General features: G+C 43.3%; 1 protein-coding gene across 10 annotated transcripts in view; it reads left to right on the top strand.

The window, feature by feature from the left end:
• FGFR2 (fibroblast growth factor receptor 2) overlaps positions 1-22,738 on the top strand; it is an 83,511-nt gene that overhangs the window by 1,815 nt on the left and 58,958 nt on the right. For 4 of the 10 annotated variants that reach the window (XM_010199861.2, XM_010199860.2, XM_062001647.1 and 1 more), the window contains exons 1-3: positions 2,524-2,780; positions 17,575-17,841; positions 18,518-18,598. In XM_010199861.2, coding sequence (XP_010198163.2) covers positions 2,606-2,780; positions 17,575-17,841; positions 18,518-18,598 — 523 coding nt within the window. In that variant the 5' untranslated portion in view covers positions 2,524-2,605. Of the gene's footprint in view, positions 1-2,520; positions 2,781-17,574; positions 17,842-18,517; positions 18,599-22,738 lie in introns of those variants that run through there. The other 6 variants (XM_010199862.2, XM_062001651.1, XM_062001649.1 and 3 more) reach the window with 5 other exon arrangements.

The following is a 22,738-nucleotide window of genomic DNA, read 5'->3' as shown; positions in this document are numbered from 1 at the left end:
AACACTACGTGTGGCTTTCACTGAGTCTGAGACTCCAGGAGGGATTATGGTATTGTAGTCAGGAAGCCAGAATTGTGGAGGCCAAAAAGCATGCTGAGGCTGTGTTCCAAACATTGAGATAGAGGTACATAATTATCCAGCACAGGAGGTCTTTCCAGGGACTTGTCCCCCAGCAACTGTGGCGATTAAACTATGAAAAGAATTCGGTTTCGTTTCATCTTCTTTTGGGAAAGGGCTGTCCAGAAACCCCACTCCTTGTCCTGGTGGTAAAGAAGTGATTTGGCTCCACGGATGGCTCTGGAGCTCTCGTCTTTGCTTTGCTGCACCTTTGCGAGGCTCGGGTTTGAATTTTCTACTGCCCCGTGGATGCAGAGTCCCATCTTTCCACTGGCAGATGTTCAGAACCCAGCCAAAATCTTCAGGTGAGCAGACGTGTGGTCAAGAAGCCTTGTGCTCTGGGATTTAGGATGACGTGACCCACAGACACGCTTTCGGTGGCATTTAGTGTAGCCTAAAAATCTGAACCAGCTGAAATGTGAGGGGAATTAATGCTCTTGGAGAGAGCCTGGAATACGTGCCAGCGTTCTGGTTTGTTTTATGATTCAATTTTGCATTTAGATACACAGCCTTTAATCGGGCTTCACGGGATGATTTATGGAAATCAAATTAGCATTACATCCAGTCTGTTAATTAGGGTTCTTACTCGCTTTACAGCTGGCTAAATTGAGCTGCAGAGCTCTGGCTGTCAGACAGTGAGTCAGTCAGGAGGTTGACCTGGGTGGTGGTGTCCAGGGGGGCTTGCTGTGGTCCTTTATTTACCAAATGCAGCCGAGTCCCAGAGACAGAGCTCTCTTCATTCCTACACCTGCTCTGGGCTTATTTGGAGAAGTGCTCAGCGAGCTCTTTGCAAATATTTTTGCAGTGGTCTGGTGGTGTTTTCACTGGAGATTTAATAGTAGTTGCTTGCTTGTGGTCTGGGATCCTTATGCTGTGCCTAAATGTCTAAAGGAGGGACAGAGCATTGAGCTGGTACATCGTACCGAAGGTAAAAGATGCCTCAACAGTGTTTCTGTCCTCGGCACTCTGAACTTGGTTTGTATGTAGCAGGTAGCAAAAGGCTCATAAAGTCTGAATAAACTTTATAATGTTTGGCTTTGTAAAGGGAGAATATTTGTGCACGTTTCTGTGTACTGTATGCTGAGACACCACAGCACATCCAAATGACAAGCAGTTTTGAGAAATGTGCCTTTATTTCTGCTCTCCCTGCCTTTTTTTTCTTTTTAAGAGTGAGGGCAGGAGGGAAGAAGTTTAGTATTATTTTCCCCTTCATGATGAATGCTCTGAAAGCTTCAGTGGGGTTTCATCACATCCAAGATGAATCATTGGCCAGCCTAGAACAATTGCTGCACTTACTTCTTTTATCCATTTACTGAGGTTTGCCATCTTTCATTTTTGAAGCGGAAAATCGGGTCTAATTTTCTGGTTGAGCTGTTCAATCACCCTGTGATGATGCTCTTCTGACCCTCACCTGGCATCCTAGTGTGGTGACAAGAGGGTCCTCTGAAGGGGAGAGCCGCGTACTTTGGTACCATTTAACTTCTCTCTTCTGTCAGGCCATGCCTGGTTTACCAGTTAACTGCATCCATTAAAATGAGTTTTACTGTGGGTAAACTGGATTTTATTGTGGTAGTAAACATTTTTTTCCCCCCTCTGAAAAATAGGTATTGATAATCATCAGTGAGAGAGAGAGAGAAACGTGTGTGCACATGCAGTTTAGCATATATGAATGGAAAATGATGCTGGGGGAGGACTCCTGTGAAGCTGACCTGTACCACACTTTATACAGATTTTAGTTGCCTATCATGCAAAGTAGCCAACCAGTATCCCTGCAAAGACTGGAGCCTTTCACCTGTACAGGATTCTTGGGCTTTAGAAGGACGCGAAACTGAATCAGAAGGTCCATCAGGTATAAACAGAAGGGGAGCTGAAGTGAACTGAAGTTCTATAGATTATCCAAGTCTAAAGAGTGTTTTTCAGTTGTTTTTCTTGTGGAAAGTGAATCGAAGTCTTGCAAATTCAGCAGGCTGCAGAGCTGCCTAGGTGAAGGAATGAAAAACAAGGCAAACTTACATAAACCTTCAAACAATAACAAGAATATAATTTGTATAATTGTGGTAATTTTGTAGTATTACAGGTGATGTGCCTGCACATGTGTGTGCCTCTGGTTTTTTAAAAGCTGTATATTTTCCTGTCAGTAAAATAGCTCTCTAAATATGTGCTGAGAAGTGATTTTTGTGAAAACAAGGACGACTTGGTTACGCCTCGGGTGATGATGGAAACTGCTAACAGAAAATGAAAAGTCACTCACTTTTCACATATTCTTGAAGCTGGAAAACTATTTTTCCCATCCTTCTCCTCCCCTCCCTCTCACCTCAGCTCTGTTCAGGGCTTTCTGAAGTTTTTTGGTTTGTGTTCCAAGATGTTTTCACTGACAGTGTTAAATCTCTCTCCTCCCCACAGCAGCAGCCGTCGTCGTCCCAAGGGAGGAGGTACTACCCTGGCTGAAGGCGCTGCTTTCTCTCCATGCTTCTCTAGAGGTGTTCAGATGGGATTAAAGTCCACATGGAGATATGGAAATGGACCCGGAATTTACTCTAAAAAGATGGTCAGCTGGGATTCGGGTTGCCTTATCTGCCTGGTGGTGGTCACCATGGCTGGACTTTCCCTGGCTCGACCTTCGTTTAACTTAGTTGTTGAAGACACCACGCTGGAACCTGAAGGTAAATCACTCTAGAATTCTTAATTCTGGAAAAGAAGTTCATTTTAAAAGCCTGGATGTCTGAAATAACAAAGTCAACGTCTTGCTGTACTTTAGTAAATCTCAGGCAAGTAACAGATTAGCCCTCAAGAATGGTGTGTTTCTGACTTTTCCTGCTCACACATGTGCTGTGTTCATGCCAGCACACGATTATTTAATCTTATGCAAGCAAGTGGTGTCGGTGATTTCACTTGGGACTGTCATCATGTTGTATAATCGAGGTGTTCGGAGGAAAGTTTTCAGGAACGGGCCTTTAAGGAAAACAGTCTGTCGCAGTTACCTACGTGTTGCTGTCTCAAGGAATGAAATGGCTGTAGAGCTGCATGGCTCTGTGATTGTCTTAAGCTGAGAAGTTCCCAGGAAAAGAAATCCCAAGAGTTTCGAGTCGTGTGGCCTTACTGTTTCATTTTGCCAGGCATTCTGCAAAAGCACAGTTGTGGCTTGATTGGTGTTCCCACGTAGTTAGTCTCCTTTTTACTGTTAATACCCAAGAACAATTGGTGTAGTGCCTGGATTGCAAGTTCTGGAAGTGCAGTTGTTGAGATCTGAATAGCAAGGGCTACAGTTTATTACTGTGAAAGCAAAGGCTAGTTGAGACCTTTATGTTGGAAGAGGTGCTTTGATAAAAATCTCCTATTTTGAGCCTGCACCTGTTGGTGTGTTCTTTTAGGTGTATCCATTCCTCAGGCATTGCAAAGTGGTTTTCTCTGAAGAGCTAAGAGGGGCTGTGTTTTTTACTGCTGATTGTATTTATAAATGACTTTCCTGTGTTGTGTGGGATCATTCCTTCTCTCTGAGCACCTTTAGGGGAAAGCGAGGCTTCCTTCGTAAGTGATTACACTTCTAATAACTCAACTGTCAAACTAATGTAATCGTCCGTGTAGCATTTGTGATCCAGCCAGCTTGCTGGACAGAATTTGACTTTTACACATTTTACTCCTCCTGTCCACAGATACAGCTTTGTTTTTATTTAATGCATTTTCATGCAAAACTTATTTGTTTCCCTCCACTGCCCCTAAAAGCAGGCATCACCAGCTCACACATTTTCAGTATCTGCTCCAAGTACATATTTTATTGGTGACAGGGGATGAACTCTTTAGAGCAAGCATTCCTCCAAAAAATGAACAAGAGCACAGCAATATTGGCATCTGTCAGCCATAGAGATTGTTGACAGCAAAGATTGTGGGGTTTTTTTGTTTTGTTTTTAATCTTTTGAAGCTAACTCGACAATAAAAAAATGCCCAACTCGCATCAGCCACTTACCGTGTGATTTGGGAGTTGCACGGCTGGTGCCTTTCTGGCTCTCCAGAAGAGTAGCAAAATCATGAAGAATTCTGGTTTCAGCTCAGTGGTTTGTAGTGAGATTTCCCAGTTTTATGGTTAAAATCAGAAGGAGTGTGATTGCATGATTGGTGGAATATTTTATGGAGAGAAGAGTAAGATTTCTTTGAATGATACCTAATAATTATTTTTCTTTAGCTTTTTAGGGAAAGAATAGCTTGTTATTTTAAAAAGTACAGTTTAAAAACATGTTTCTTCCACAATGACTATCCAGGGGATATAATCTGGGTTTTATCAAAGAGTAAATTGTTGAAAAGGATTTAAAACTTCTCTCCTGGCCAGGAATGTTACTGACATGAAACAATTTTAGATGCAAGAACCTGAATCATTACCAGAAATTAGGGGGGCAGAAATAATATCTTGAAAATACTTCTACATTGATGGTATAATAAGAATTTTTATGCTGCAGAATACAGGGAATTGTGTGGAGTTTATATCTGAGATTTGGGAAATAAAACCTCCTTTATGTACTTCATTAAATCCCTTTAAAAAAGAATACCAAGTTTTTATACAGTCACCTTCTCTGGGTTCTATCACTGCCACCCACAAGCTCTCTGAGCCGAAAACAAACCCTTCCAAGAAATGTCTTCAAATATAAAGCAGAGTTCTCTTTTAATTGAGTAAATACCAAGCATTTTGGCCACAGCTCACTTGGAGAGGGGGTTAGATGCTGTAATAATGCAAGTTTTCGGAGGGAGTGCTGACTGTGCCGTCATTACAGCGATGACATTTCATACCAGCTGAGAAGGTCGACGGGGCCGTGACCTTTGGTGACACGTGTAGATCTGTTCCTTAGTCTTCCTTCATGGACATGCCTTAAATGTTGGCTCTCTTTTATGATGTTAGGTGCTTTTATTGTTGCTATTTATTGTCTTAGTGACTCAGAATATTCAAAAAGCTGTATGCAATGTTAACAGGAATTCGGGCTGGGGCTTTTTTGTTCTTCTGGAACAGAAGATACTGTGAGCTAAACAGAACTTTAGAGACATTGCAACCATTTTCTTCAGTGTGTCTGGTTAAGTATGTACTTTAATACCAGCAGTATTTATCTGATAGGGTCATTGACTGCATGGATGAGTACAGGGTACATGCCAGAAGTAATCATGCATCAAGGTACCCTACTTTTGGTTGTCTGCAGTCTGTCTGGTCTCTTTGGTAGCATGTTGCTCTCAGGCTTTCTTAGAAAACCTCAGAGTTGTTAAACAGTGTAGCCAACTCTGTGTGTTTCATCTATAGCCATTAGCTACTACTCTGGTCCATACAAAAATATTGACACTGAAGATGGTATCTTCAGCCATTGTACATGATAATGTCAATATTGATGTCACGGGTGCTCATTAAGGGCTGGATCCTGGTTGTTCCTGGTTGTGGTGCTTTTTTCCTTAAGCTGGGATTGGTAAGGTCTGAGGCTGTTAGGCAGTGTGAGCAGAAGCAGGACTGGTAGAAGTTAATTTGGGGTCTGTCAGCTATTGAATTACATCTTGCATCAAATGTTTACGTGTGTTTTATCCTGGGGAGCGTAAAGACTTTCTGCTTTTAAATATTTAGAACTAAGTCTACCCCAGTGTGTACAAAGGAGCCATTCTCTTTCTGTGTACCCAGGCTATGAAGGCCTTTGATGATAGCCAACACTTCACAAGGGCTCTGACCGCACACATAGGTTGAAGGGTTACGTTGTGAACTGAATAATTAGTTTAGACATATATTTGATAAATAGCAAACTCTCCCTTGACCTTCCCTTGCCCAAGCTGTGTGTTATCGTTCTGCTGGGTAGCTAATTTAGTCTCTTCCCCACATGCAACGCCTTGACGCTGTCCTTGGAGCACCCACTCACAGCCCTTGGCTGGTGCACTAACAGTGTGTTTCAGTTCTTTTAATTTAGGTCAGATTTCAAAGGACTAATTTAAGCTTTTCACAAGGGACAGTCTAATTCCGTGTCCTGTGAAAAACACAGGAGTTCCAAATGGCCTTAAATGTGCGCTTGGGATGTTTCCTAGGGGCAGCAGTGAGGGAGAAGGACCTTCTTTAATGGGTGATGTGTGCTTATGATGGGCTCTGAAGTGTGCAATGAGTTGGTGGTGGTGTTTTTAACTCAGTCACAGCTATTTACTGGCACTAAACAATGTACAAATACAAACAAGTTCCGTGCAGTACCCAGAGCATTCCTTCCCTCTTGTAAATGTGTTGGCAGTGCTTAAACGCTATCATCACCTGTGGTCACGGTGGCTGCCACAGTTCACTCAGAGATCCTTCATCAGCTGCCACAACCTGCCCAGATCAGGATGTGGGGTCTTGTGAGGTGCTTCTTGGGCTCCCAGGGAGTGAGGAGGGATGCTGCAGTGGTGGGATGTCCTGTGGTCCACGGGAAGGCATATGCTCGCCATCCTGGGGTGCCCCCACGGGTCCCCTCTGTTCTCATGCCACCTTGCTGTGATGTTGCACGGCTGGTGGTCATCTTCCTGGGGCAGAGGTGATGGAGAAACACCACCTGGGGGTAGGAAAATTAAAGCTAAAAGTTCACTCAGGGTTGTTACCTTTTAATTTTTTTATAGGAGCATTGATATCTGCAAGCTCTGATCAACAGCTCAATGCGAGGAGTTAAATTGGAGGTTGGTTTTTTGGGGTTTTTTTTTTAAGGAAGGGCAATTATCACAGCTCATTATGGAGGAATGTGACATCCCCACAGCAGTGGGTGAGGGTTGGATGCCCTTTCAGGGATCTGGTTCAGTAAGTTATTTGGCCCAGTACAGGAATTACTAGCTGAGATTCTGGGGAATTGTACAAGCAGCCAGATTAAATCAGTCTTAATGTGTCCATTCTGCATTTAAAATCCACAGTCCTTGAACAGGGACACAAACTTGAGCTGCAAACTAATTGGGCATGGGTATAGGGCTGTTACTTACAGTCACTGTTGACGAGACATGGAGTTGGTAGTGTGTCAGCATGGCAAATACTTTGCAAAGCAGCACAAATAATTGTGCATTTCAGGCTTATCTGTACAATTCAGGTTTATCTGTACAATTGCAGCTTTCTGAAGGGGGAGAAAATATTAACTTTTAGCAGTTTGATTCCTTTAGTGATTCATTTTTTTTTGGAGCCGGAAAGATTTTAAATGATGCTGAGTTGTGGGGATTTAAAATACATTTTTAAACCACTTCTGTAGCTAAAACTCCAAAGCAGCATCTCACTCCAATGGATGCATCGTTTTCTCATTTCATAATAACTCTTTCTTGTGAGAGAACTTGCAACAAATTTCAGGCCATACTAACATTTACAGGAAACTTACAAAGCTTTGAAAGCAGAATTTACAATCAAAAGGCTGACAGATCCAGTTAGGTGAGGTTGTGTACACATGAGACTTGTGGTGTTTTAATAACAACCATAGCATGGCTCTTAATGAGCATATTGCTATAGCCAGCTTCTGGCCTTCAGTAGAAATGATCACTTGCCTTTATACAAACACATTCAAAGCTTATTATTTTCTCAGAATGAATATTGAGTTTATGAACAGATGGGAGTGTGAGAAAAATACTCAACCACCCCCTTTTCTACCATTAAGAGAGAAAAATTCCTTACAGGAAAGATCTGAAGTCAAAGTGTTGAGCATTTGTGAGTCCTGAAGGTTGAAGCTTTAGAGTGAAAGCAGAGACTTTCCTTGAAGAAGCACTCTTTAGCAGTATAAATCTGTGTTTTTAAAAGAACCATCCCCTACTTAGGCGAGTTGTGTCTTGTCTGTTTGTAATAGTGCACCTGGTTTAACTAGAAGAGAAAATGTATTTCGGTGTAGTTCAACAAGGGTGAAATTCGTGCTGAAAAGACATCAGGAACCCAATATATGTCTGAAATGATGAAGAGTCTGGAGTTTGGCACCAGTGTAACCGAGGTGCAAAGGCTGGACGTGCCGTGCTCCTCATCCCAGCTCATCAGATGGGAGTATCCTGTGCTGAGTCGGTCAGGACACACTGATTTGCATTGGTGGTGGCTGTGGGAAACTGGACGTTGATTTGGCATTGAGCCTGCCAGGGTAAAAATATCCTTATGGCAATTTGGGAACCAGACCTTTGCAATGAGATTCAGCACATCATGTTGTGTGTCTGCAGTGGTTTCTGTTTGGGGGGTGTGTGGGGTGGGGAGGATTTGGCACAGCATTGCCCCCAAAGTCAGAAATGCCACTTTGTAGTGCTGGGGACTAAAGTGGCTTTCAAACTGATTGAAAGAGAAATGGGAGGAACTTTGAATAGAGGCAAATCTTAAATAAAGACCAGATTTGCAAGAGTGCAGCAGCCAACAGCTCCTGTTGTAATTACGAAACGTGTGCTGGGAGCGCTGAGCTGTTGTGGAAGTTTGGCCCTTTGGGTTTCAGTTGGAGGCGAAAGCGTCGGCGAAACTGTCGGCATTTACTGCTTGAGGACTGTTGCAAAAGAAGCTGTTCTGTAAGAGGGGCAAATATTCACGTGGATTTTCTGTTTATACCTTTAATACCATGTACCAATTCGTGTGCCAGTTATGTACATTTGCAGGTTACACTCTGCCATCTCCCCATTACCACAGCTGGGTTTTGTGTCCGTTCGGGCTGTTTCTTTTTTTAAGGGGTTTGATTTTTCCCTTCCAAGGGGTTTGATTTGCTTCTGAGTATCGGAGTAGTGAGCACCTGGTATAGAGATGTCTCCTGGGCTTCTCCATCTGCTAGTTCAAGTCCTTTTGCTGTTTGCCACCATACAAATGATATTATCTGTATCAAAGAGAGGAGCAGAAAGACAGAGTGCATCTTACCTGAGTTCTGCTGTGCCTCTTCCTTCGCTCGTCACTCTATTGTGATTTTAATTGTATCTTAAAAAGTGCTGCTAAGTGAAAGCATTTGGTGAACCTCAGCAAAGCTGAGGAGTTGTGAGATCTGACCTACTTTTCATTCCCCATCTCACATGCCGTTGCAGGTTGTGTATAATTATTGCTTTTCCTTCCCTGCAAAAGAACTGGCTCATCAGTTTGGGACTCGAACCGATGTTGAGCAGCCTCGCAAAGCCAAGCGCCTGACGGTAGCAAAGCCACAAGAACTGAGAGGAGGGGGAAGATTTCTTTGTACCAAGGAAGTGGCTTGTGATTGTGAGGGTTTACTGGGAAGGGCAGTGTGCTGGGAGACTGGAAGGAGGAAAAAGAAACCAGATTTTGGTTGCATTTTAAGGGCTTTTTGTTGTTTGGGCTTTTTTTTTCCTCCTAGCTTTCTATGAGTTTTTATTTCGAAGGGGTTTTGTGATGTGGTAGTTATCACCTCAGGCTTTCTCCCAGAGGACTTGTGGCCCCTCTGAGGCGGGGTTTGGAGCTGGATGCTGTGTCTTGGCATGCTTTAACAGGCTGTGCTGACCAGGAAAAGTCTGTAGGAGGTTAAATGTGTTGGAACAGAGCTTGATGAGAGCACCGTGCTGCAACTTAGTTTTGGTGTAGAAAAACGACATAAGGTTCATGCTACCCTTTCTTTAGGTTGGCCCTTTTGGGTGTGCAGGGTGCTGGTGAGCTGCTGGCAGGACCAGCTGCTGGGCTTTTGTGAGACTTGCTTTGCTGGTTTGCAAAGTGTCCTGCTCACTGTCTTCGTGTTGCAATGTTTAATTTGTTTCAAGGAAAGTAATGTGATTTACAATTCTGGATGCCACCCAACAGTTCTTAAAAATCATTTCAAAACCCTAGCTTAATTTTTTCAGTGGTTTTTCAGCTTGAGTCTATTAAACATAGTTTAATCATGAAAAGTAATCCTGTTTAGATATTACAATGTTGAAGTACACAGATTTATCAGATGCTGTTTATTCACCAGGACAGCACAGGTATTTCAGATGTGCAGGATTAACAGGCTCTGAAATAAATCTGCAGCACACCACTGCTCAGTAATAGCCCTTCTAACAACTCAGAAGCATTTGAACCATCCTCCTTCTCCATTAGTATGGCCAGGTGCCCAGGAACCACTGCTACAGTAAGGAGTGACGGAGGTGTCTGCAAGTTAAAAATAACCCTAGCCATGGAGATGGTTGTGGGCCACCTGGGAGTGCAGATAGCCAGCCTAGCTTTTAACTTCAGGGCTTGTTCTGATGCTCCTTCCTTGTTCCCAGGTACTGCTGGGGACTGGTGTGTGTGTGGAGCTGGAATTATATTGGCCCCAATGTCTTTTGACTAAACATTGCCCTGACTTAAAAGGGAGCCTGGTATGGCTTGAAGCTTTGAAGTGTTTGGTGAATATGTGTTTTGTGGATAGGACAGTCAGAAGGACTGAGGGGATGTTTTGGGGATATTGTTTCCAGCCACTTTTTTCAAATCCCACTTTAGGAATTGGAGGGAGATGAATTTAGGGGGAGCAGGCAAGATGAGACTTCCAGACAGGCTGCTAAAATTAAGAGGATTTGTATAGTCAAGTGAAAATGGGCCTGTGCACAAAAGAAACAACTGCTGGCTTGCTTCTAGGGGATGTGAATAGATGTTCTCTGCTTCCAGAACTAGTGCTCCAACATGAAATGGTGCAATTTTTAACCTCACGGTTGTAATTCCCTTCTTTTGCATGTTGAATAGTGATGGTCTCAAGCATGGCCTTTGGCAAACCTGGAAGAAAGGGGCTGTGTTTTTCTGTTTGGATTTATGCAATGTCCTCTAATGTTTTTATGTTGCTCTTGCAATGCAAATAACCTGAAAAAGCCCCTACAATTTGGAATAGATGCAAGGAAATGTTAAATTCAAGAAAACTCCTTTGTGACTAAATACACATGCTTCATACCTTTCCCAAGGCTGTAGATCTTACATGGAGCCTTTCCCAAGCAGACTGTGATGCTAAGTTGGACAGGGGGAGTTAATTAAATTGCTTTGCCACTCGATTATGTGCAGAATATGGTCAGGAAGATTTGATGTTCTGCTGTTGCAGAAACAATGAGAAAATGATCCTAGTCTTGGATTCTGCTTTTGAGAGAGAGAGAAGGTTAATTTTTTCATCGTTTCATTTGAGGTTTTGTCAAAAGGTGATATATTTCCCCTTTGTATTGTATAATAGATTACACGAGAAGACTCTTCTGTAATGAGTTTGAACAGTAGTTAATTATGTTTGAGATTACGTTACATGTGTGTTAGGTTTATATTGTACTCCCCAGTATACTCAGCACTGAGACTCTCACCCTTTTACTTTAGGCAGTTGATGAAGCTTATGGCTTGAACAGAAATGGTCAAGGTTCAGCCAAAGGTTTAAATCCCAAAGATGACCTGTAGTTTCTCATCGTACTGATGAAATTAAAACAGGCACCACAATGATTTCGGGGCTTTTGGTGTGACTGCTCAAGGTTGGAGATGTTTTCTCCATCCCTGATTACCAAGACTTTGTGCAGAAGGCATATAGATGCTTTTGCTATTTCTTGCTCTGTCCTGTATCTGGAGATGATTCCTTCAGTGACTGTAGTAGAGAGAAGCCTTCATCCTGTAAGGAGCAGACCACGAAGAATGGGGACAAACAGGAAGAAAGTGGAGGGCAGTTCCCAGCAGCAGGAGGTGGCCTTGCTGGTCTCTCTGCTGTTTACTTAGAACTTGGCGTGCTCCAAGTCTTCCCTGGCTTGGCTTCCAAAAGCATAAAGCACACAGCCAAGCCCGTGAGCATGTGATGCTTGGCGTTTTTGACGCACGTTGCGTGGTTGTGCAACCGTAACTCAACGATCACAGCCATAAAGACGGGTAGGAGCAGGCAGGCTACAAGTTGTAGGAATTTTTAATCTGCATGAAGCCTAGACAAGAACAATATCTTTTTGCTTTTGAGAAGGAATCTTCTTTCTTTAACCACAGGGTGAGACATATCAACCCAACTGCTTAGCAGCCATTAAAGCTGTGCTGAAATGGTTCACTCGCCTCATCCTGTGTCAGGCAACACACCAACATAGGGGGGAACCTCATGAGATTCGCCTCCATTGCTTTATCTTCTGGAGTACGGCAAGACCCTTGTGTCTGTAGCCAGGGCTAAATGCTTCTTGGGGGTAGTTACCTCAAGCAGTTGCAGTTCAATAATTGGTCACCAGCCACAGAGCATTCCACAGGGCAGATAGGTGTAATCTCAAATAAAGGAATAACTTTTAGGTGCATGTGCAGAGCTTTTTCTCTTGGCCAGAGGGTCTTGTGAGTGGTGAAGTTCTTTGCTGCTCACATTATTTTTCTAAGTAAGTCCCCAAAGCTTAGGAAAACAAGTTAGTGCAGTGTAATATTTTCCCTTACCCGTGATGACATTGGCAAGTATTTCCATTGGAGGAGATTTGCTTTTAACGATCTTAGTATATGTAGCACTCAATAGGAGTTGACATGATGCTGGAGGTTCATGCTCCAGCAGGTCAGTGTGGCTGGAAGCTTTACCCTTGCTATTAGAGTACCAGGCGTGTGCTACGTGGCAACACTTAGTATTTTGCAAATACTTCCAAGACAGAAGGATTCTTCCTGTTCCTCAGATAAGTTTTCTTTTGGTCTGACTTCATCTCTTCTACCCATCAGATGAGTAGATTATCCTTACAGAATAACGGGGTTAGAGAACAGGTTAGGAAAAAACATCTCAGTAGTCTGATGCTTAACATCTTGTGGAAGTCATTGCTTTGAAATACATCAGCCTGGCAGCTTGCTTTAAAGGAACAAGTGAAGACTTAGAATCTACCAGGTATTTATGTTTGTAACTACCACGGACAACTCTTCATCAAACACAAAGCATCAAAGTTTTTCTACAAGGCCTAGATTTTTTTCCCTCAGGTTTGAACGATTAACGTTTATATACGTTAGAGAGAAGGGAAATGATTCCTACTCTTTGGAGTGTTGTTCAGTGACAAGGGATTTCATTTATTTATTTATTTTAGTGGGGGTTTTGTGTGTTTGTTTTTTAGTAACTTGGAAAGTGAAGTATTTTATCAGAACAGAGAGACTTCCTGATTATGCCTGGCGGAGGCAGAGCAGGGCATAGCTGGCAGCCTGCTGACGGAAACACAGTACAAATAAGACAGCAGGAATCCTGCAACTTTGGAGAAGCAAATGGATGAATTGCAAACGGTATTTTGTCCCCCTTTGTATGAAGAGACGTGCTTAGCCTTTGTGGCTTTGGTTTGCTGTTAGCTAGTGGGAGATGGTCTCTGTGGCCAGGAAGTACTCTTGGCATGCTTAATCCAGTGGCCATTTCTCTTGTAGGCTGAGTTTACTGTCGATCATCCCAGCAAGGACACGGAGCTACTCTTAATATTAGCATGCCAACTTACATTGAGGGAGAAGCTTGTACCAGGGAGGTGGGAAGGAAGGTTGCAAACCTGACTGATGATACCTGGGCTTCCTGGCCCTGCAGTGACTCCTTCTTGGAGAAGGGCATAAAGGCTTGGGTTTGACATGCAGTTGTGAGGCACGTGTCAAACTTTGCTTCAGGTGTCATTTGACACCCCCATTTCACGTTGCTCATCCAGTGTGGTCTTGCTGGATGTTCCTCAATGACAGGATAAAGAGGAGAAGGGGTAGGAGAAGGAGGAGGAGTGGTGGTGGTGGTTGGCAGCCTGGTGTTCCCTGTGGGGACATTCAGTTTTGCAATGAACCTCTTGGATTCTTGACAGGTCAGGTCTGTTGACCCTTCTGGGCACGCTATAGTGAGTGTTTAGTTATTTACTAAAGCCTTTTGAAGTGAAAGTGGCTTGATGGGGTCTGAGGCTTTTGTGTTGTGGAAAGTTGTGTGAGAATCTTTGCTGGGGTTAGCTATTAGCTGATTGTTTAATTATTTGGCTCTGTAACTAAGTAACTAAATGCCTTGAGCTTAAGATAAGCAGCTCTTTGTTAAGCTAGTAATAAATGGAGACAAATAATAATAATAATTTAAAACCTAAGGAAGTTTAAGTCTCTCGTTTCAGTGACTGAATCTTGAACAGAAGCATGATTTTGGGATATCATTGCCTATCATAATAATCTGAAACGGAGCATTCAGAATGTCCCTGGTCCTCTATTGTGGTCATGGTTTTATATAAACAGTATTTAGTCCATTTGATGGCTGGATGGCATAAACCATGCTGTGAGACTGTGTGAGCAGGCAAAGAAAAAACAGTTCACGTCTGTTTATTTAACAGCAGCTTGGTTTTCCAAGGCAGTATTGTTCCACAGCTCCACCTATAAAGTTTAAATACATTGTGTGCACCACTATTACAAATAAGGATGTAGCCCAGAGCAGACAATAGCAGAAGCAACATGCCCTCCCTCATCCCCCCGGTGTTTAAGAACACCACCAGAAATTTTGCACATGCCTTTGTTGCTTGCTTGTTTGTTTTTTAAGGAGTGATAGACAGATGTTATTCACATCAGGTAATGCACATTTGCAGTAGGAACTAATGCCACAATTAGAGGATTTGCAAGAGAACTTGCTTAGTAAGGAACCTCGTGCCACTGTGCCGTGGCTGTGCAGAGCTTGCCCGGCAAAGGGATGATTTACAGCCTTCTGATGATGGCTGAAGGATGCAGCTTCAAGGCAGAGCTTCAGAGAGGGCTGCAGGAGCATGGAGGTGATATCAGATCATCAAGCCTTGCTTGATGCTGCAGGCTCTGCAGGGTTATCTCCTCCTCCTCTTCCCGTCTAGTTCTTTTTACTAAGGGAAAACTCAGGAGGATGCTGCTGAAGTCTCCAGAGGATGGGTACAAGTGAGAGAGCCAAGTAAACGTGCAGCCTTATTTCTCATTGTTATCCTGATGCCAGCCTCAGGGGACCCATTGATTTGATGACACAGCGTGTACACGAGTTCAAAATTCGTCCCTACATTTCAGAGTGCTGTAAAAACTCTTATGCAGTGTCTTGGAGAGACAGTGAACTTTGCAGCATTGGTTGTTTATGTGCTGCTGGAAATTTCTGAACTGTTTAAACTGGTTGATATTCTTTTTTTGCAGTGAAGCTGTTGGGCGGACTCCTGCCTCAGAATCCCACCTGTTCTCTGTTTGCTTTTGGGCACCATTTCAAACCCACACTGGAAAAAGTTTATAGGCAAACATTATAAAAAGTGACAGTCTTAAGTGCTGCTACATTCGAGTTTGGCAACAAAAAGGCTTACCTGAAATAACTCACTATTTCCAAACATGACTTCATTATTTCATGACAACACTCGGTGCTGTATCTTCACTGATACTCTAGAAAGAAAGAAATGAAGGAAGATAATATTTACCAAATGTTAATACCTATTTGAAACTTGGGTTTTTTTCAGTATACTGGTAACTTGCATTGTAAAAGGATTCTTTTTCTGGTGATTTTGAAAGAAATTGCTGCTGTTGAGTTTGCATTTGGATTTGTGTTGAGAGACTGTGTAAATTTGGGGATGGGAGTTTAGAAAGAGATGAAATCAAGAATGAGAGGTAGAAAATTGTTTCCCTTGTAATTGTATGCCAACAACTGATGTGCCCAGGAGGACACTGCAACCTGCATGACCATCCCGTGAGTTCCCTGGCATTCTTCAGCAAAAAGCCTCTTTAAGGAGGGTTGAGTTATTTTCACTCATGGTGGCTTTTAAAAAGTCTCAACAAAGACATCTTTAGACTCCAGTCCATTGTTGGCACAATGTAAACTCTTTAAAGGAAATTTTCTCCGCAGGTAGAGCATTACAAAGAAGTCTTAAAAACTTCAAAGTGAATCAGCTAGCTGGCTTCAGCTACCCTCTTGTTTTTTTTCCCCCTTTTAATTTGACAGCACAATCTGAATTTGAAAAATATCTCAAGCAGACTCAAATCTACTCATTACTGTTACAAAATATATGCAGAAAGGAGCCCATGCTTCTGGAAACTAGATTTTGATCAGCGTAGCGTAGTACTCAGTGAAACACCTGCGTTGCAGATCTGTGGGTTTGTGACCGTATCAGCAAGACTGAATTAATTTATAAGGAGTATAAAGCTGTATTGTAGCCTGTCTTAGACTTTGAGATGGAACTTTGCATGCTAGAAAGTTGAGACCTCATTATAGAATCTAAATCCAAGAATTTTTACAGTCTCCGTAATTGGTCTTGTTTAAATGATTTTATGTACTTCTCCTGGCCACCATCTTAGTGTGATGCCTGTGTCAAATCTGTTTGGACAAAAACCATGTTTGCCCGAAGGAAAAAGCCAGGAGAAGCTTTGCTTACCTGCAAGGGTTCCCCCTTTGCTTCAGGCAGGCTCCTGCTGAACTCCTCGAGATGACATGATTCCAGGAGGAGTGGGAGGAGGAATCTGGCACACTACTTTCAAGGGCAGTAGTATAACCCAATATATAAATGCGTGAGTGTCCCACTGTGGTGGCCACTTCTGGTACTCCTCGAATCCTAGACCCTCTGGAGTGGGAAGGATTTGTGCCAAGGTGTGATATCACCTTCCTTGTGGGCAAACAGAAGATGCCTTTGTGCTTCTTTCCTTTATGTACTGTTCATGATGGTTTTGGTGAGGCCAAGAGGCTTGTGGGAGAGGGATGCTGTGGTTGTAGGGAGAAACCAGTTAGAAAAGCATCCCTGTGGAGATGGTCCCCAGTGCCTGGGGCTGTGATTCCCTTCTCCTTGCTGAGAGCGATCTTGGAAAGGGGCGATGAAGCCCTGGGAAGTAGAGGCAGATGTAGTTTTCCAAGGATTTTTAATTTCTGTAAAAAGGCTGTGGCTTGGCTTTCTTCTCGTTAATTTGGTTTGAAAGGGATCCATTTTGTTTTGAGCTGCTGCATACACTGTGACGTTGAAAGTTCCCTGGATTTCTGCTGTATTCTGCTCAGAAGAGTCTGTGAAATAAGAAAGGAAACAGAAGAAAAGGGAAAAATTTACTGTCACTGGGAGCAGAGTTGGCAGTGTAGAAGGCAAATATAGAGACTGTAGGAAGGGCACAGGGAGAAAAATGTGGGACATCATATATGTCGTGTAGAAGAACTCGTGTTTAGCAGCTTAGGTAGTGAAGGGGATTTTTGGCCATCCTTTTCTTCCAATGCAGTTCTCTCAGGTCTTTTTGATTTTTTAAAAAAAACCCTTACAAAATCCCATGGGGAAAGAGAAATACTTGTTTGAATCGTGGCCACGAGTACTCAGATACAAAACTGAATCTGCTTTTTGGATTCCTGCTGGCACCTCCAAATTCTTCGAAGCCCCCTGGTACAGCAGCACTCACCTCCCCAGAGGCAGCTCGCTGTGACCAGCCAGAAGGGCTGTGGCACATGGAATGAGGCACTTGCTGAGACATGATCAAAAGGGAATGAGCTTGCTTTGTGGTCAACTTCTTGAAAATAAAGCCTGTCCCATACCTGCGTATGGTTCGGTTTTACGAGACAGATTGCTGGGCTAATCTGGATGCAACTTATTGAACGTAACTTGATTACTGTGGATGAAAAAGGCCTTCACTGACTGTTGTTGGAAATTCTCTCCTTTCCCTTCTCTTTCTTCTTTTTTTTCCCTCCTTTCCTTCCACCTTCGCAGAGCCACCAACCAAATACCAAATCTCTCAGCCAGATGTATATTCAGCACTTCCAGGAGAGCCGCTTGAGTTGCGCTGTCAATTGAAAGACGCCGTCATGATCAGTTGGACTAAGGATGGGGTCCCTTTGGGGCCTGACAATAGGACAATCATTATTGGGGAGTACTTACAAATTAAGGATGCTACACCCAGAGATTCGGGCCTCTATGCTTGCACTGCTGTTAGGACCCTAGACAGTGATACTCTGTACTTCATTGTAAATGTTACAGGTGAGTGAGTTCAACATAGGTTTTCTTGCATGTAGAAGCTGTAGAATGTGCTATAAAGACACGTTGTGATATAATGCAAAACAGTCCACTGGGCACAGTGAGTTAAGCTGAGTTCTGTAGTTATTTCAGGTATTTTCTCCCTTGTCCTGACCCTGAAAGAGACTAAGTTTGTATATACTCCTTTTACTCCATGGGATCTCTAGTGATTAACAGCTGCTGAATAGCTCTCTGGTTTATGCCACTATGACAGGATTAACTTATACAGAGTCGCTGTGATGATGACAAAGCTGGTAGAATCAACACAAGTTTTTTGCCCCCTTCATCAGAAGAGGAAATGGGGTGTCCTACATCCTGTAACTTTAGAGAGAATTTATTCAGGAGACTCTTGGTTCTGTTCAACTGAGTGTCTTTAAGAGAAATAAGAATTGTAGGCATAAAGAAGTTTTTTGGAGTTAGAAAGCTTCCTCTGGCAGCTGTGGAGCATTTCAGGATTATTAGTTTTGTTAGAGTTCAGTAAGAGTAACACACGTTTTTGTAGCTGGATTTTCTTTTTCCATAGCTTCTGCACAACTCACATAACATCTGATCTCCTTGATAGATAATCTAGATGTAGCATATTGGTCTATCTGTCTGCAAAATAGGCTGGTTTAAAGACTTGATTATTTTTAATGTGCAGATGCTCTTTCATCTGGGGATGATGAAGACGACAATGATGGGTCTGAGGACTTTGTGAATGACAGCAACCAGAACCAGATGAGTAAGTAACAGCAAACTGCCAGAAGTCACTAGCAAGATCTACGTGGAAAATAATGTCTCATCTCTCGCACTCCTGCCTTCAGAGCTTCTTGATTGTTAACTGCATGGGCTGTCAAATAGTGGTGTCTTTGTCCTTCTCCATTTTCTGTTTCACGTAGTTCATAACTTGGAAAAGAAAAATAAACTAATATTCTTCTAAACACGCTTTACTGGTCTGTACTTTCTTTCTCCCTTTGTGCTAGCTCTTCTGCACTTTCTTCCTCAATTGAAGTTCAGTCTATGAGAGTCTAGACTCTCACAGATAAACTAACTTTCTCTGAACCTGAGCTGAAATCTAAGAGAAGAAGCAAGGATCTGGCTCCTTTTATTTAAAGGTGGTACAGGAACTTTAAGTTTTAATGAGGCAAATCCTTCAATCCTTAATCTTGGCAGAAATCTCCCTGGGGAGACAATGAGGTTCTTTTCTCTGCAAGGTTTGCTGCAAATAAAGCAATCGAGCACTAAAACCACATTTACAGTTACATATGCCTGCTGAAAATGGGCTAAGAGTCTTAAACCTATCTGGATGTTAAACTTCAGTCCCTTTAGAGAGTTTGGAAAGCTATTAATAGGCTCAAAATAGAGCAGGGGAAAAAAAATAGTAAAATTCATATTGGTTCCTTATGCCCCTCTGCACTGTTGCAAAATCCGTGTGGTGACTGCTAGTGTGCTGTCGCTCGTGCCTGGTAAGGTCAATAACAGGCAGAACACAGAAATCCTTCATGGGAGATGTCAGCTAGTTAGCGAAGGCAGTAGCCAGGTAGTATATTTGCTTCTCAGCCTGATTGGTAACTGGCAGCTCCACTGTATGCTTGAAACCCTTGTTCAGATGATAAAGTACGAGCGCCGGTTTCAGCTCCCCTAGTTAGTTGCTGTTGTATATGCCCCTGGTCTGAAGCTGTGAAACATTAGATGCTATTTAAAATGATATAAGGTCTTAGCTGCCTGTTTGGCCCCTGCCATCTGTTAGTGTGATTAACCCGGTCTGATTCACAGGTGCAGCTTGAAGTGGCTGAGATTAAGCAGCTGGAGGCTGCTCTGACAAAGGAATGTGGTGGCAAAGATAATTGAGGACTTTGAAAAAGGGACACTGCTTTTGAAAGAAGTTGTCTGGGCAAAACCCACCAAGCTAGGCAATGTTAGCATTCACCTGAAAGGGACTCGTGGGGAGAAATTCCATTTAGGAAGCATCTCTATGTCTGTTATTGCTTTGGAGCTTTATTGGTGGTGGTCAGAAAAAGGCTTGCAATATTTTTGGTGTGTTAACAAAGACAGTTGTGCTTCTGATGTGTGCTGATGACTCTGGTGATTTGGCATGAGCACAAATGGCTTCTGGAAGTGTGTATAGTGAGGAGAAAAAAGGAAAGGAAAAGGGCTTGATCTCAAAGCAACTGTACTCTGTAAGGTTGTGGTAATGATTCCTGCCCTTTCACATAGGAGAGAGAACTACCCAACGGTGTCCCCTGTAACACTAGTGATGTTCTTGTAATGTGAGATGTCATTTTAAGCTACTGTTAATCAATCTTGATTCAGGAGCTGGTGAAAGGCCATTGACAATTTCCGTCTGCCAGGGGTGGGCTGTGCACTTCAGCAGGGGCCAGTCGCACTTTCCCTGCTCGGCATGAAAGATGCCTCTGGAGCACAAACCTTTAAATGTCTCCAGTGCTCAGGAGAGTGCAAACTCTCACGGTGCAGAAGGGAGGAAACTGCAAGAAGCCAGATTGCTCCTGAGCTAAGCGTTGCACAAACAAGTTCCCATGAGATGGCCTCTTAGAAGGTGCCCATACACCGCTGGGGCTTCTTGCAAGCTGCAGCCTTCCTCCCGGTGTCTGAGCGCTTTGTGGGAAGAGCTGGAAATGAAGAATGGTCATGGCACTGCATCCCTGCAAGTGGCTGTTTACAATGAAAAGTTGCATCACAGTAACTGGATTAACACAAGGTTGCTGAAAGGTGATTTGGCATGATCAGAGCTGTATGAAAGCTGGGCGTGGGACTTGGTGCGGTGCTGAAGCTGACGTGTCTGGTGCCTTCTAAGCCCTCCCATGAGTCCCATGGAATCTTCTGGATTTCCAATCACCTCCCAAAGACTACATCTAATTGAAGATACCCTGTTGCAAAACAGACTGAAAAACAAATAGGGAGTTGAGGGTTACTCTAAGTCTGCCCTCTGAGCATGCCACATGGTGGGCACTGGTCGAGTAGCCTTTGCCACCTTCTCCTGCCTACATCAAGCAGAACCTGGGCAAGTCCAGGACCTCAGAAGAGACCTTGGTTGCTGCTTTTTTAAGAGTAGGAGTCTTGTGTTTCCTGAATCAAGGTTTGAGCTTCACAGACCTAAAACAATTTAACTGATAATTTACATATAAATTACAGCTGGGATCATTAAGGATAAGCAATGGAAATTGGCCTGGTTATGCCTTACTGGAAACAAAAGGCCATAGTCTTCAAAGGTTGTTCCTTTTTGATGAAACAATTCTGATAAAGTCCAGCTGTCCTGGCATGTTAATTATGATGTGATGAGGCAGGAAATGGCTGCAGTGCCTTCCCCAGGAAACTCAACCTTGGCATTCTCATTCCTGCATGTTTAAAACTAAAGCAAACCTTTTAGAGCTGTTTTATTTACGATGGTAAGCGTTCTTTTAAGCTGTTTTATTTTCTTTGCCTCTGTTACAAATATATTTCGCAGGGGCCAAGGTTTTCAGTCTCAGTCAGAGAGACTGCTGAGGAAATCTGTGCCGTTTTGAAGGCCATCCAGAAAAATGCAACAGCTCTGGAAGTCAGCAGAGGCTGTAGCTGTGAGGAGTTCTTGGGAGAGGAGGGCACTCAAGTGTACACACGTGTATTTGGCCACTTGCCCTGTGTGTATTTTGAAGTGAAAGGCAGGCAGAGCAGATCTCTCTCTGTGTTTGGTGTCCTTTGAGCTTGACAGATATTTTAACTGTCTGAAAAAACGCTGTGGTAGATTTGTTCCAGACTGCATCCTGAATAGCTTTTTATTACTTCCAGCTTTTGTTGAAGGGATTAGTGCTTGTGGGGAAGGTGCAGGATGGGTTCCACTGAAAAATAGTCATCTCTCCACAAAATGACTTCATTGACAACTCAGTTTTTCCCTCCATTACCCTAAAGAAGTGCCTTAGCTTAGTTCTAGAAGGCTACTTCCAGAGATGTTGACCTGAGACTTAGCTTTGTATAACAAAGGGCTGATTAGCATCAGTTCCTATTGGCAACAGTGGAGAAGACATTGTTGGTACTTATTGACTCATTGTCATCAGTTTGAGAGGTAGCAGGTAAGGGATTTCTATAATCCTGACTTGGTGCTGGCAAGGCAGCAGTTATCATGATGGTGGCACTGAGATCCACTAGCAGTAATTTACTCTGGAGACCCCTGGGTAGCCCGGAATTTTAGTCAGCTTTATGCCTCTTTTTCCTTACTACTCTTTAAACTATTTATTCTAGGCCAAGCAATGATAAATTTGCACCACGAACAAGAAGTATCTAAATGTAATCATAGAATGATGGAATTGTGGGAGTTGGAAGGGATCTCCAGAGCTCACCCAGCCCAACCCCCTGCTACAGCAGCTTCCCCTTGATCAGGGGGTACAGGAATGTGTCCAGGTGGGTTTGAGAACCTCCACATCTGCCCTGGGCAGCCTGGGCCACTGGCCTTCTTGGCCATGAGGCCACATTGCTGGCTTGTGTTTAGTTTGCAGCCCACCAGCACTCTCAGGTCCATGTCTGCAGAGCTGCTCTTCTGCACGTCAACCCCAGCCTGTCCTGCTCAGGGGGCTGGCAACCGGTCAAAGCCAACCAGAAACAGTTGCAACAGGTCAGGACTGGTAGGAGCCAGTTGGAACTGATTGAAGCTGACTGACACCTGTTAGAGCTGGTCAAAACCTGTTGAAACTGGTTGGAACGTTCCGTTTAGAAACGGTCAGAACCAGTTTGAATTGGTCTGAACCAGTTGGAACTGTCCAAAATCTGTCGGAACTGATTTGAACAAGCTGGAGGTGGTTGAAACAGGTCAAACCCAGTCAGAATTGATTTGAACCAGTCAAAGCCAGTTGGAACTGGTCAGAACAAGTTAAAATATGCTGTTCATGGC

This window comes from Colius striatus, chromosome 8, assembly GCF_028858725.1.
Source record: "Colius striatus isolate bColStr4 chromosome 8, bColStr4.1.hap1, whole genome shotgun sequence".
Lineage (NCBI taxonomy): Eukaryota > Metazoa > Chordata > Aves > Coliiformes > Coliidae > Colius > Colius striatus.
Note: the sequence above shows the minus strand (reverse complement) of the source record. Positions and strands in the feature narration are given on the sequence as shown.